General features: G+C 43.8%; 2 protein-coding genes across 2 annotated transcripts; both read right to left on the bottom strand.

Moving 5' to 3' along the window:
• Window positions 1-1,484: 1,484 nt before the first annotated feature.
• Window positions 1,485-8,399, bottom strand: LOC113112304 (zinc transporter 10-like). Its single transcript, XM_026277746.1, has 4 exons — window positions 7,223-8,399; window positions 5,191-5,241; window positions 4,786-5,025; window positions 1,485-2,531 (listed from the first exon to the last, which is right to left on the bottom strand). Exons 1-4 carry the CDS (start codon window positions 7,716-7,718, stop codon window positions 2,134-2,136), a joined length of 1,185 nt encoding a protein of 394 aa, XP_026133531.1. The 5' UTR covers window positions 7,719-8,399; the 3' UTR covers window positions 1,485-2,133.
• A 1,107-nt stretch (window positions 8,400-9,506) lies between these two features.
• Window positions 9,507-13,600, bottom strand: LOC113112306 (protein yippee-like 5). Its single transcript, XM_026277748.1, has 3 exons — window positions 13,451-13,600; window positions 11,272-11,427; window positions 9,507-11,200 (listed from the first exon to the last, which is right to left on the bottom strand). Exons 2-3 carry the CDS (start codon window positions 11,410-11,412, stop codon window positions 10,976-10,978), a joined length of 366 nt encoding a protein of 121 aa, XP_026133533.1. The 5' UTR covers window positions 11,413-11,427; window positions 13,451-13,600; the 3' UTR covers window positions 9,507-10,975.
• Window positions 13,601-14,260: the final 660 nt, after the last annotated feature.

The following is a 14,260-nucleotide window of genomic DNA, read 5'->3' on the forward strand; positions in this document are numbered from 1 at the left end:
CCTCTGCTGACGGTAGTCATGTGTGTGAGACGATGGGAAACAAACACATGGGACCAGAGATGTAATAATTTGTGCAAGAAATTATAAATATGAGAATCGCATCTCATAAGCTTTCGTTTGAATATATTATAAAATATATAAAAGAGAGAGACAGATGTGTTATACTAACAGCAGGGGTGGAATGACTCGTCTGCAGTGTTCATCAGAGCCAGCAGGGGGAGACAGACAGAACTAACAGTGGAGTGAAGGGTCCCAGAGCAGAAGATCATTCCTGCTGTCAGAGCCTCCCTGAAGCACACAACCGCCCATATTTACTCTTCAGAGACACCCATCTGTGTTCAGTAATGTCACCCGTCCAGTCGCGTGGGGTCACGAGGTCACAGCAGATCAGGCGTGTCAGAGACAGGAGAAAAATGTGTCCAATGCTGATCGTTCAGCTCATGAAACATCATTCCACACAATTTCAAGAGACAGAAACTCCATTAAACAGGTGTGAGGTGTGTGTTGTGAAGAGGAATGTGATCTCGGACTTTAATACAGTGCAGATCACTGTAAAGACTGTAAGTCAGACTCGTTTTCAGACGTGTGCAGTTTAACACGTGTCTGTCCGGACTAAACTCCATCAGCTGGATCTTCTGTTTAATCTGAATCAGAGCAGTTTGAGTTTGTTATGAACTGGTGTCCATACAGAACAATAGCTCTACAATCTTAAAATGCTGATTCACTCTATGATCGTTGTCAGTATTGAATCTGTAATGATGACGAAGGTTTCTTGATTCTGAGACAGCAGGTTTGATGTCCTCTCAAACACAGATCAGTGTGGTTCTCCAGATACACACCTGCTTCATCGCTCTTTAACTAGACACCTGCTCTCTGCTGTTTCTGATGCTTCCAGGAAGCTTTAATGGTTTCTCTGAATGGCAGTGAGGTCACGGAAAGAGTGACACCTTCAGCCTCTTGCATTATTAATAATCTGACACCCTCACCGTGCTTTAACTCACACTCAGTGGAAATGAATAACTGGGCTTTAAACTGACAGAGAAACAGAAAAGAGAGAGATCTCCCCTTCCTCTGAAAGTCACGTGACTGACGTTCATGTACAGGTGTGTGTGAGCGTGTGTGTGTGACTCCGTGATTTTGCCAAGTAAGACATGTTCCTTGATCAATATTATTGTCCAAAAATATCAACTTAACCCCTAAACCCTAACCCATACTTTATTCCTAAAATCAGAAGGAAATGATGGCTGATTAACAAGAATGTAGAAGAATCTAACCCTGATTGTAAGCCTAAAACAGATATTTCCTGAAACGTTATATATGTAATCTGATTGGTTGATTGGAATATTGATACAGGAACATGTTATACTTGTGTGTGTGTGTGTGTGTGTGTGTGTGTGTGTGTGTGTGTGTGTGTGTGTGACGCTGCAGTCTCTTCACACAACAGCTGATCATCAGGTGAATATTCATCTTAATAAACAGACCAGTTCACAGTTCACTTTTTTTTTTTTACTTAAATCCGAATTCAACCAGCATGTTTAATATTAGTTTATACAGTTTTAAAGCTTGATTGTATAGTTGATTGTCTTTCAAATACAAACAAACACACAACAACAACAACAACAACTACTAAATATCAGTTAATTGATTAAGTGTTTCCCTGAATCACCAAAAAGTTATAAAGATTATTAAGAACAAAAAGGTCATAAATAACAATAAGGAATGTAAATATTCTATTGGTATGAATTTTATGAAACCATGTCCAGGTCCAGTTTCCCCCCAAAATCTATTGATAATTTTAATAATAATTGCATATTAGCTTATAGCAGCTAGCATTAGCATTAGAGGCAGTACAGTAAATGCTATCATCATGTTTACATTCTTAGACTTAGACTTGATCAAGTGTTTTGGGCTGAAATATGAGCCGGACGTGTCTCTGAATTGCTGCAGAACAATAAATAAGCGTCTGATTAGTTTGACTGATGATCCGGTCTCTGTCAGGACTCAAACGTGAAGGACTAACGAAGAACAATCAGCAGGAATCATGAGCTGGAGTCTGAAAGGGCAGCGAGGCACAGTGGTGAGGATAGTTAAACACAGAGTCTGTTTGTTCGGTGGACCCCTGGGTCTCCAGATCTAGAACTTGGTGCATTTGGTGGATCCGTGCTCCGTGTCTTTCTCAGGCAGCATGAGGACGGTGACGTCTCCTGAGGGAGGGACAGGGCTCCCGCGGTACACAGTGGACACTCCGGAGGGACAGCAGGACAGTTTGAGGCACGCGGGCGACACACAAGGGACTTCGCAGCGTTCCGGTTCTCCGTCAGCGCTCTCCAGCTGAACCGTGACGCTGTGGACCCCGGCGCGGTGGAACAGCTGCTGGATCTGTGCGTGAAGAGCAGGTCTGTCCCAACACACTTCCTGCGGCTCAGAAGACACTTTGACGTGCAGCGAGGCCACGTTACGTCCTTTAGCTATCTCCCAGACATGAGCCTCATGGACACTCACCACGCTGGGAAGTCTGCACACGCTCTCCACTGAGAGAGAGAGGGAGAGAGAGAGAGAGAGGGAGGGAGAGAGAGAGAGAGAGAGAGAGAGGGAGAGAGGGAGAGGGAGAGGGAGAGGGAGAGAGAGAGAGAGAGAGAGAGAGAGAGAGAGAGAGAGAGAGAGAGAGAGAGAGGGAGAGAGGGAGAGGGAGAGAGAGAGAGAGAGAGGGAGAGAGGGAGAGGGAGAGGGAGAGGGAGAGAGAGAGAGAGGGAGAGAGAGAGAGAGAGGGAGGTAGAGAGAGAGAGAGGGAGGGAGGGAGGGAGAGAGAGAGAGGGAGGGAGGGAGGGAGAGAGAGAGAGAGGGAGGGAGGGAGAGAGAGAGAGAGGGAGGGAGGGAGAGAGAGAGAGAGGGAGGGAGGGAGGGAGGGAGAGAGAGAGAGAGGGAGGGAGGGAGGGAGGGAGAGAGAGAGGGAGAGAGAGAGGGAGGGAGAGAGAGAGGGAGAGAGAGAGGGAGGGAGAGAGAGAGAGAGGGAGGGAGGGAGAGAGAGAGAGAGAGAGAGGGAGAGAGGGAGAGAGGGAGAGACACTCAGCATCAGCATCAGTGAGACAGGGACATCTCCACTGTACTCTAACATCAGGGATTTCCTTCAGCCCTCAGAATAATCTTCCAATGTTTTACAAGAAAATACAGGTTAAAATACAGCCAATCAGAATCCATCCTGAGCACTTAAAGGGACAGATGACAAAACTGCAGCTCACTTACAACATTAACAATAACTGCTGGTGTGCATGCTAATACATCATTCTGTGAAGAGCCAGAAACAGAGCTGTGTTAAATCCCTCATGAAGCTGACTGTGTTTATCCTGCGTGTGTAAAAGGTAATGTAAGCTGTGCTCCAGATGATGCACTACACCAGGGTTCCTCAAATCACTGCAGAGTTTAGCTCAGCCCTGATCCACTCATCTACCTGTGGTTTCTAATGATCCCAAAGACACTGATTAGCTGTGATTAGGGCTAGAGCTAAACTCAGCAGGAAGAGGATCTCGTGGCTCAGATTTGAGGATCCCTGCACTACACTATAACTACAGCTGCAGAACTCCAGTAATTAACACTGTGACGGCGATATATCGAATATTAGCGATAATATCAGAATAATTTTGAAAATGTTGTGAATAGCGAATATTTCAAATTCAAGCATACTTTCCCAAAAGAACGCGGCAAACGTCCAAAACCTCAACAATTACTGTACACTCCTCGACTACACGAACTCTCATGAGTGCGGTTGCCAGATATCAAGAGTTTAAATCCCTGAATCAGAGCTTCATTGTTACTTAAGCCACTTTCACGCTGCATGTTGGAACCGGAAAATTGCCTGAACATTGCCGGGTCGCCTTCTGTGTGAACGCAAACACATCCCGGGATTGATTCTGAGATTGAGATTCCTAGCAACATTACCGGTTTCAGTCCCGTTACGAGCGCTGTCTGGACAAAAGCCAGATCTAATGCCGTGTCGTAGTGATGACTCATGTTATCGTGCGACTCTTTAATCAGGTGTTCTGAAGCGTTTTCGACTCATTACACGTCACGCACTGATGTCACGTGCGCATGCAAACACTCGCTCCTCATTGAGGAGATGATCTGAAACACAAACGAGCCGGAGTGTAGCATCTGAATGAAAGCGTCGTCGCTCTGTGTTCTGTCATGAGATCTCCGCTGTATTGTCTGTGATGCACTCACTCAGACGCTGATGTTTGAACAGAGAAACATAGACAATGGCAATGTGGAATCACTAATAGGAATTTAACTTTTATAATAGTTTTCATTTGTTTTACCAGTTTCCATAATATAGACAGAGAGAGTGTATAAGTGTTTGGTATTAATATATATATATATATATATTAGTTAAGAAATACCTGAGTGTTTAATCCAATAGCTCCCCATCTGCGAGTGTTTTAGTGGCAGTGGGAACATAGTTTAACACAGAGCTTCTCTTAAACCAGAGACAGACTTCTGTTCTTAGCTAAAATCTTTAATAAAAAAAATATTTAAAAAACTTATCCCAGTTTAATTATTTCTCTTTTTTTATTATTATTGTTTAAATGCAAAAATATTGAGCGATATATTGAATATCATAAAAATTTCAAAAACTTTGAGATTTAGTATTGTTTTTCCATATATCACCCAGCCCAAATCTGGGCTATACTTGATCATTTTAGGATTACCACACAATCTAAAGATCCTAAAGATGTCAAAGCATATTGCAGGCGTATGTGAGCTGCTGTAAAGAGACAAACATGAACTCACAGACGGTGGAGAACGGCAGGTCCACGGGACTCATCTGCAGCAGGATCCCAGCCGTCTCTTTGACCAGAGGAACAGCTGAAGACATGATGATGGCCACCATGACCAGCGTCAGACTGGGGTCCACGTAACACTGCCAGTTACACGGGCTCTCAGGGGCCAGGGGCCACACATAGAACAGAGCCGAGGCCACCACCACCACCACTGAACCCAGCGCATCATTCAACACGTGCAGCAGCACACCTGCGGAGAGAGAGAGAGAGGGAGAGAGACATGACACACACACACACACACACACACCCAGACCGACGGCTGATGAGCGCTGAGACGGAGCACACAAACACACACACACCCAGACCGACGGCTGATGAGCGCTGAGACGGAGCACACACACACACACACACTCACCTCTGATGTTCAGGGGAGGTCCATCACTCCCAGTCTTCTCCTGCTGCAGGCCTGTGGACGGATAAGGGACAAGTGTGGAGTGCAGATCCATGACAAACACAACCTCCCAGCTCTGAGAGAGTCACACATCACAGCTACAGCGTCACACGTGTTGTGCAGTCAGCACACGGCACATTAATCTGATTATTCGACCAAAGTACAGTCAGAATCAACACAATACTGTCTTTTAGCAATTAATGCATGCAGATCTGTCCTAGTTAGCACACACACATCTCATTGAAAGGTACATGCAAATAAAATTTAAGCTGTACATTTCTAGAACCACAATACATCAGTATGGTCATAAACAACTTAAACAGATCTCCATTACATTTAAATTAGTTTACAAAAAAATCGACTGAAATAACTTTTACTGATGATACGGCAAAACGGCTGTTCTTCCTCAGTGTTTTTGTATCGTTTTCCAGTACAAACATCTAAAGATTCATACATCAAGACACATTCACTGGAGAAGCGAAGTCTTGTTTTATGTGAAACTGATCAAAATGATGCGAGTTTAACAAAAAAAATATTTGTTAATGAGCTCAGAAAAATTTACTTAATTTAAAGTGACAGATATTTGTTCTTGTTTTAATAAACTCATTTAATTTTGTTCAATTTCAACGACTTCATATTAGCATATTGCGACTGTATCTTGATTTAAAGATGTTTAGGTGTTTGTTCTGGAAGTGCTCCAGCTGCTCTGTGTTGATCACACTTCGGGAAACTCCTGTTCGCTGTGATACTGAAGCCTGATTGGATCATGTTCGTGTGGCTGCACGGACCAATGGCGCTTCAACCCACCAAAAGGGGAGGAGCCAAGTCGGCTCTGAGCGTGATTTCGTCAGAAGCATCAGTTATTGACGCGTGTGCAGCTTTATAATCACGGCTATAACAGCAGGTCCTTATCTCAGGGAACAGAGGTTACGTGAGTAACCAGAGCTTTCCTTTCCAACAGTGTCTTACTGTCGTCTGTTGTGTTAATAATGGGGAAGAGCTAGAAGAGCTAAGTTGTAAATCAATTAGATTTGGTTTGTACTACTACACAAACATTATCAAATCAGACTTCAGTATCACAGTAAACAGCGTGAACAAGACAGAAATACTGAGGAAGATAGTCTTTTTTTCAGCACATATAACATTTAATGCCATGACTTTATGAATTTAAGAGTTTCTGCTGTGAATTAAGAGCTTTTAACTCAGGGGTGTCAAACTCAGTTCCTGGAGAGCTCAGATTCAGCCCTGATCCTCTTCATCACTGATCCTCTTCATCACTGATCCTCCTCTTCATCACTGATCCTCTTCATCACTGATCCTCTTCATCACTGATCCTCTTCATCACTGATCCTCCTCTTCATCACTGATCCTCCTCATCACTGATCCTCCTCATCACTGATCCTCCTCTTCATCACTGATCCTCCTCTTCATCACTGATCCTCTTCATCACTGATCCTCCTCATCACTGATCCTCCTCATCACTGATCCTCCTCTTCATCACTGATCCTCCTCTTCATCACTGATCCTCTTCATCACTGATCCTCTTCATCACTGATCCTCCTCATCACTGATCCTCCTCATCACTGATCCTCCTCTTCATCACTGATCCTCCTCCTCTTCACTGATCCTCTTCATCACTGATCCTCTTCATCACTGATCCTCCTCTTCACTGATCCTCCTCATCACTGATCCTCTTCATCACTGATCCTCCTCTTCATCAGTGTGTGTCAGAGCAGGACTGAACTGAACTCTGCAGGGAGTCTCACACCCCTGTTTTAACTTGTGAACAAAGACTTTTTAAGACCCCCTGAAACCCTGCTGTCAGATCTTAAATAGACATCTAGAAAAATAAGATGTTTATGATTTGGAATTAATGTAAAACTAACTTTCAAAGAGGTTTATGAGATGTTTACACACAGCAGGTGCTTCTCAGATGAAGCGCTCTTTAAAAGGCATGTAAACAGCTCTGCTAAACGAGAAGCGTTACGATCAGCACCTGTCTCTTCCTCCGCCGCGTCCTCCTCCTCCTCCTTCTCCTTGCGCGGCCCTGACGCGTCCTTCTGACGCCTCGCGCGCAGGCAGCTGCAGTCCTGGAAGATGATGAGCCCGAGCACGTTCACCGCGAGCCCCAGCGAGCCCACGATCAGCACGAGCGGCGGGTCATCGATGGCCTGCGGCAGGGCGAGTCTCTTCAGTGACTCCATGGACACGGAGAAGCAGAGCGCGGCGAGGAACACGGCGTTGGCCAGCGCGCCCACCACCTCCGCGCGACCCATTCCGTACGTGAAGCGCCCCGAGCCCGCGCGCCGCGACACGCGCGCCGCCGTCAGCCCGACGCACAGCGACAGGATGTCCGACAGCATGTTGAAGGAGTCCGACACCAGCGCGATGGAGTTGCCCATGTACCCCGCCACGATCTCCGCCACGAAGAAGATGACGGTGATGACCAGCATCAGGATCAGGCGGCACGTCTTGCCGCTGTAGCGCCCCATGATCGCGTGCGTTCAGCTCGGTGACGAGGATGAAGATGTGCGGGAGATGCGCGGAGGACTCACTGCATATCACCTGTCGGGCTCACGTTCCCGAGAATGAGTCGGCACTTTTCCACGCGCTGATGATTCGCTTCAGGTCTCCAGTGACTCCTGATTCTGCGTCTGAGGCGGCTCCTCGCTCGATTCTTGTCATTGTCACCTTTGGACACTCATCCAGCTGGCTCTTTTCTGCTGACAGACAGCGTTTGGAGGGTTAGTTAGTTCCATGCAGGTCAGCGGGGTTAGTTACGCGTACTGTAAACGCAGTCATACATTAAACAGCTTTTGGCACGAACGAGCTGGATAAGAGAGAATCTGGCATCATAAACCTGTCTTATCTCACGAACTAATTAACCTTCTGCTTGTCAAGATTTACATTTTCTCGTGTCCTCAAACAAATATCAAATAAAATCACGTTTCGTTCGTTAGGTGCTGCTCTCTGGAGAATTAAACCCAGAGGAGGATCACGACACAACAACTGAAGACAGAACTAACACACATCACTGCGATTCTCCAGTGCACTGATTACTTTAAGAAGGAAATAATAATAATAATAATAAACAAATTGGTCCTGCTTTATATTAGACTTATATAGGCTAATAAAGCAATGAATTGTTGGTAAAATGTAGCTGTTGTGTTGATGTTGAATTTATAAACACTCGGGGGGGGGGGGGGGGGGGGTGTGGTATCAAGTAACAAGTACAATGTATAAATACGTATGTGCACAATAAGTGCATTGTATCAATCTAATAATTTAAATATAAGTAAAATGTAGTTAAGTACACTTAATATAAAGTGGGTCCAGTAAATTAATTAATTGCATTAAGAGGCATTGTCTAATTAAATATGCACTTATTTGCATACATCCCTTAACACAGATCTGAACATTAGCAGAAGCCAGGATTAAAAGTCTTTGAAGAGAGTTTGTCTTTTTACCAATCCATAAATCAGAAAATACTGTCAACAGACAGAAAACAAACACATTTGCACCATGTTTTTAGGAGTAAAATGTTGTAGGAATCAGTGTGAATGAGATATGATCTAACCTTCAGAATATAGAGAGGAATAAACCTGTCTGCTGTTTAAGATAAAAACTCTAAAGATTGTAATCTACAGATGCTTATAGATAAAGTGCAATAAAATAATCACGTCAGTGTGTGATGGGATGCTTTCTTTCCACGAGTCTGAAAGAACAGACATGATACAGAAGCAAAGACTGAGCAGTGCATGTAAAGCAGAGGTTTAGTCTGCAGATGCGGTGTGTGTGTGTGTGTGTGTGTGTGTGTGAGCAGCAGGAAGCAGGTTCTCCTCAGCTGTACGTGCTCAGGGCTGGAATGGCAGCGAGTGTAAGCGGAGAACGGTGTGTCACCTGTAGTTAGATCACAGGTGATCAGTGTGAACGTGTGGCTGAAGTCCAGCACATCCTGGTTACTGATCTACACTGAGCTTTACTCCCATCTGCTGGAGCGCACACACACACACACACACACACACACACTGACACAGAGCTTCATTCACATCCACTGCATGCACTAACATCAGTGTTACAGGATCTAGTCATCTTTATATCAGCTAACACTGATCATTACCAGCTCGGCTCCATTCAATAAGATTCATACTGTAATCACGTATTAGATGCACAGAAACGAATGCTTTAAAAGTGTTCTTCAGTGTTCAACTAATGTTAACAAATGCAACCTTTTTGTAAAGTGTCACTGATTTCTTGAAATACTGAGAAAGGAAGAGAAATTCCACTTTGGGAAATGATTTATTCTTCAAGTCAGACATCAAATATAACACAATGAACTTCATGCTAAATACACAACTGAGCTTTGGGATACAATAACTAACAGAAGCGGCTTTAATTAAAGGACAGAGAAGCAGAAAGGCTCTTGCTGGTACTTTGACATCAGAAGCAAACAAACACCGAACAGAATCAGAAGCATGTGAGGAATTCGCTCAGAGAAACAGTACAATAACGTTCAACATGCTGAGCTTAAATTCAGCAGAACGGAGGAGATTTAGAGACCCGACAAATCCACAAAGTCTGGAAGGAATCACAAATGAACACGAGAATCTGTGAACACTAACACACTCCTGTCCAACTGAACAACACTAAAGGTGGTTTCTAACAAACTGGAAACAGGACAGCGTCTGACCTCTAGTTTATCAGCTGAAACTACAGATCTCAGATCCTCCTGCTAAAAGCCTGTTCAACCAGAAAGATGTCCAGATCTGCTGAGTGTGTATCCTGAACCGGTTGGGTCACATGACTGTAGGAGAAACACCTCACCCATGGATCAGTGATTAAAGGATAATAAAGAAGGTCTTACTATAGCGGCTGGGGAGCTCTCTTTAGGAAACAAACAGAGAATTTGTGGAGAAATCTACATAATTTCAGTATTGATTGGGTACATTCACTAGCTCTTGTTTCCAGATGAAGGTGCAGATGTTATTCTATCAACACTAACACTAACACAGCAGATCTTACACACGAAGCCTTCAGATCCCAAACCATCCAGGTCTGTCGGAGATCTCGTCTTTTAAATGAGATTTTTATTTATTTATTTAAATCAGGCTCCTATGTTTAGGTTCAGTAATTTCTCTTTAAAGGCAAAGAAAAGGTTATTAGTCAGTTACTGAATATCTTGACAAAATGCTCATCTAAAAGAAAAAAGCTCAGGTTTCTGCATGTGAAGCTTCATTCGGAGGTACATCTGTGCCAGAAGAATGGACTGTAATGTCCGGTGTATTTGACCAGGTCAGACTATTTTATTTTACTAATAAGAGTTTCTAAAACTTTCAGATGCCTTTATTCTTCTGTTCTGTAAATGTGAATGAATCTACAGTCTACAATGATCTTTAGTCATAATATTCAGAGATTTAAAAAGATGAGAAACTCATTACTGAATAAATCCCATGTTTATCTGGATATCTGAGAGCAGGAGTTAAAACACAAATGAAGGACAAAACCACAGCAGACAGACAAGTACTGTACACAGCCGACGCTTCTGGCACAAACTGAACTCCATACAGAGGGAAAGTGTGTGAAACATGGGAGAAGAGACCATGAACGTGCACTTCTGTCCTATTACTGACGCCCGTGCGAGCGCAGAGCAGACGGTCGGGTCTGTTTTAGCCAATTACAGAAGAGATGGTGCATCTGAAGCTCGTGTTTATTGGTGAATCTAGTGTGTGGGTGTGGCCTAACACACATCTCAGGAGGCGTCTGACGGGACGTGCTCCTCGAAGCCCTCGCTCTCACGCACCAGCGCTCGCTCCAGGATCACACGGCCCTCCTTGTAGCGCTGGCTGTCCTCGGTGGCGAACTCGTAGATCCAGCCCAGCTTGCTGTTGCAGTTCTTGCAGCTAACGTCTCGCACCATGTGTCTGCCGGTCAGCATCACGCGGTCCTGCACCTCGCTGTACTGCAGGTTCACCACCTGAAACACATCACAGACGTCAGCATCAGCGGCGCTCTCGCTGCGTTAGCATCGGCCGGTCGCACACGTGCCTTGTTGAAGAGGAAAGCTCGTCCGGTGGCGCCGGTGAAGCGTGTGGAGATCAGCTCGGAGCGGTTCGTCAGGATGGTGTCACAGTTAGCGCAGGAGAACAGGCGCGTCCCGCCGATGTGATCCAAGAAGATACGGCCCATGATCCACACACACACCTGTGAGAGACACACACACACACACACACACACACACACCCAACCGTGAGAGAGATGCAGCGTCACACACACACACACACACACACCAGCAGCGCTTCTACAGAATAAACCTCTACAAGAGCAAGTGAAGAACATGAAGGGAATGGAACTCAATACAGTCTCTAAATGTAAATGTCTTTGTTAGAAACACATTCAAATTTAACATCCAACAGATCTTTATTTACTTTGCAAAAACACACTGAAATATCTTTTAGTGTCCCTTCTGATCTCACGGCGACAGCGCTGCTCTTCCTCTTCCTGTTTCTGTCTTGTTTTCCAGGACATGTGTCTAAACATCCTCAAATCAAGACACATTCACTGGAGAAGATCAATGACGTAAAATACATCTTGTTTTCTGAGAAACTGATCAAAATGAATAGATATCTGCCAGTGGACTCAGAAAAATCAATTTAATTCAAAGTGAAAACAAGCCCATTAACAGATATTTGTTCTTAAAATCACTTCATCGTTCAGTTCCTCAGGAAACAGTCATATCTTCACTGTGCATCTCCAGTAAATGATTCTTGATGTAAAGGTGCCACAGAATGCACAGATACAATATTTTAAATTGTTCTCTGATATCTACAAAGAAGTTATGTGGCTTATAGAGCCTTATGAAATCCCTTTTATTAACTCCTAAATTCTGTTTTATTTTTTTATTTTTACAAATTCATTTTTTTCTGTTTTCATTTATCTGAATTTTTGGGAAATGTTGTTTGATTATTCCTTAAAAAATTATGTTTATTTCATGTCAGTATTAGCAGTAGGATATGTACATTCTGCCTAAAAACAGTAATAGCACAATGTCTTCAAATCAAACCGGACTTTTATTTGGACATGTTGCTGTGAATGCCTGTACTGCTCTGTGTATGTGATATGAGGCTAGTTTTACTCAAATCAAACGGTCGAAGCTCATGAAGTGACTTGTTCTGTATATTCAGTTCTGGAGATGTTCTTCATGTGTTTACGTCCTCATTTAGAGACACAGCAGAGTCTGAAAACACCACGAGCGTCACACGCTTCAGTGTGTGTGTGTGTGTGTGTGTATTTAAATAGACTTTTACAGCTCAATAGTTTAAGATACTAGTCCATATCGTGAATTGATTGATGTGTAATGACCTACTTTTGAATAAAAATTCATTCAAAATTTGACTAATTCCATGATATTCCACATTAAACTGTGAATTCCGTTTTATAACTAGACACCTGATTCTGTCTGTGTTTTTGACATTGCTTAGGTAAGGGCAGAAAGGGTTATATGTCCATTTAAACCCTATGATTTATCCCTAGAGTGAAATGGTCAGTTTTTGCCTTATTTGGAAGGGTCATGAATAATAATGTTGAGCTCTGCTGTGATTGGCTGTTTCACACTGACGCTCAGTTTAGTTGCTCACACAGCAGGAAGCCTAACCCTAACGCTATTAATAACTCACTTCGGAGATGTGCGATGATCTCACCTGCTCTGTGTAAACTACAGCAGAACTTACACACTTTATACAAGATCAGATGTTTGTCAGTGATGCTCAGGATCTGTCAATCATTCTCCATCGTCCTCAGTTTTCTGTCTGTACTCTGTGTATCTGTGAAGTGAAATCGTATGTACTGTAATATACAAGGCTACGGCTAGCAAGCAGCTAACCATGTCCCTTTAGTAACTCGTGTTATTTTATTGGAATGCGGTTTATTTGTTTTTTGCGCCTTTCTGAATACAGACACTAACCCATCCCTGCAGACCAGATCACATCACATAACATCAAGAGGACAGAAGAGTCTGACGCTGTCATGTTAAAGAAGGGAAGCAGTAGAAGCTGTTGTAATGAAGCGCGTGTGCTGTGTGTTCATCTGTCCGTCGCGCCGCATCACAACAACAACAACAACAACAAATACACCAGCAGACAGAAACACTGCAGACGCTCAGCACGAGTAAACAGCGGAATCAAAGTAAAGCAGCTGGTTAACTGGTTAGTATGAGATCAACTCTTACCAGCCGCTTCAGGTCGAGTGTTTGTTTATTCGCGTTCAGCTGGCGTTGCTGTTTTCTTCCAGCCCTTCCTCCAGACTTTATATCAACATCCGGCGCGGTGACGTGCGCGACGATGACGCTGTACGTGCTGGTGCACGTGTCACGACAACAGCTGTCTGGACGTTCATAACAACACGTGATACAACATTACTATAGAAAAACATTAGAGAATACACACACATACATATAATCATATATTGTAATATGCAGCAATCTTCAATAAAAGCGTTTTAAACTTGGACTGTTTTAACTGTTTTGGACTTTCTGTGTGTGTGTGTGTGTGTGTGAGAGAGAGAGAGAGTGTGTGTGTGTGTGTGTGTGTTTGTGTGTGTGAGAGTGTGTGTGTGTGTGTGTGTGTGTGTGTGAGAGAGAGAGAGAGAGTGTGTGTGTGTGTGTGTGTGTGTGTGTGTGTCCAGCAGGGGGCGCAGCGGGGTTCAGTAGTTGGATCATTATGTCTCTGAAGGTAAGAGGAGTTTATGTTCTTCTTCTCTTTCGTCTCTAACAGTTTGATTCACTTGCTCTCAGTTCCTCAGCGCTGTTAATGCTGAGGGGTCTTCAGCTGCTTTAGCTCGGGCAGCTGGATCAGCTAATGATGATTCTCGACCCCGGAGAGAGATTATTGATCATGTTTCGTCTGAATCTGAACAGTCTCGGTGAAGTGTGTTTGTGTGTTGTTCTGGTGATTCGAGCAGAAGTTGTGTTTGTTAGTCTGTGCTAATCATGCTAACAGCACTTTACTGCACATTTTTTTAGTTGTTTTATTTAATTAAT

The sequence above is a fragment of the Carassius auratus genome, chromosome 13, assembly GCF_003368295.1.
Source record: "Carassius auratus strain Wakin chromosome 13, ASM336829v1, whole genome shotgun sequence".
Taxonomy (NCBI): domain Eukaryota; kingdom Metazoa; phylum Chordata; class Actinopteri; order Cypriniformes; family Cyprinidae; genus Carassius; species Carassius auratus.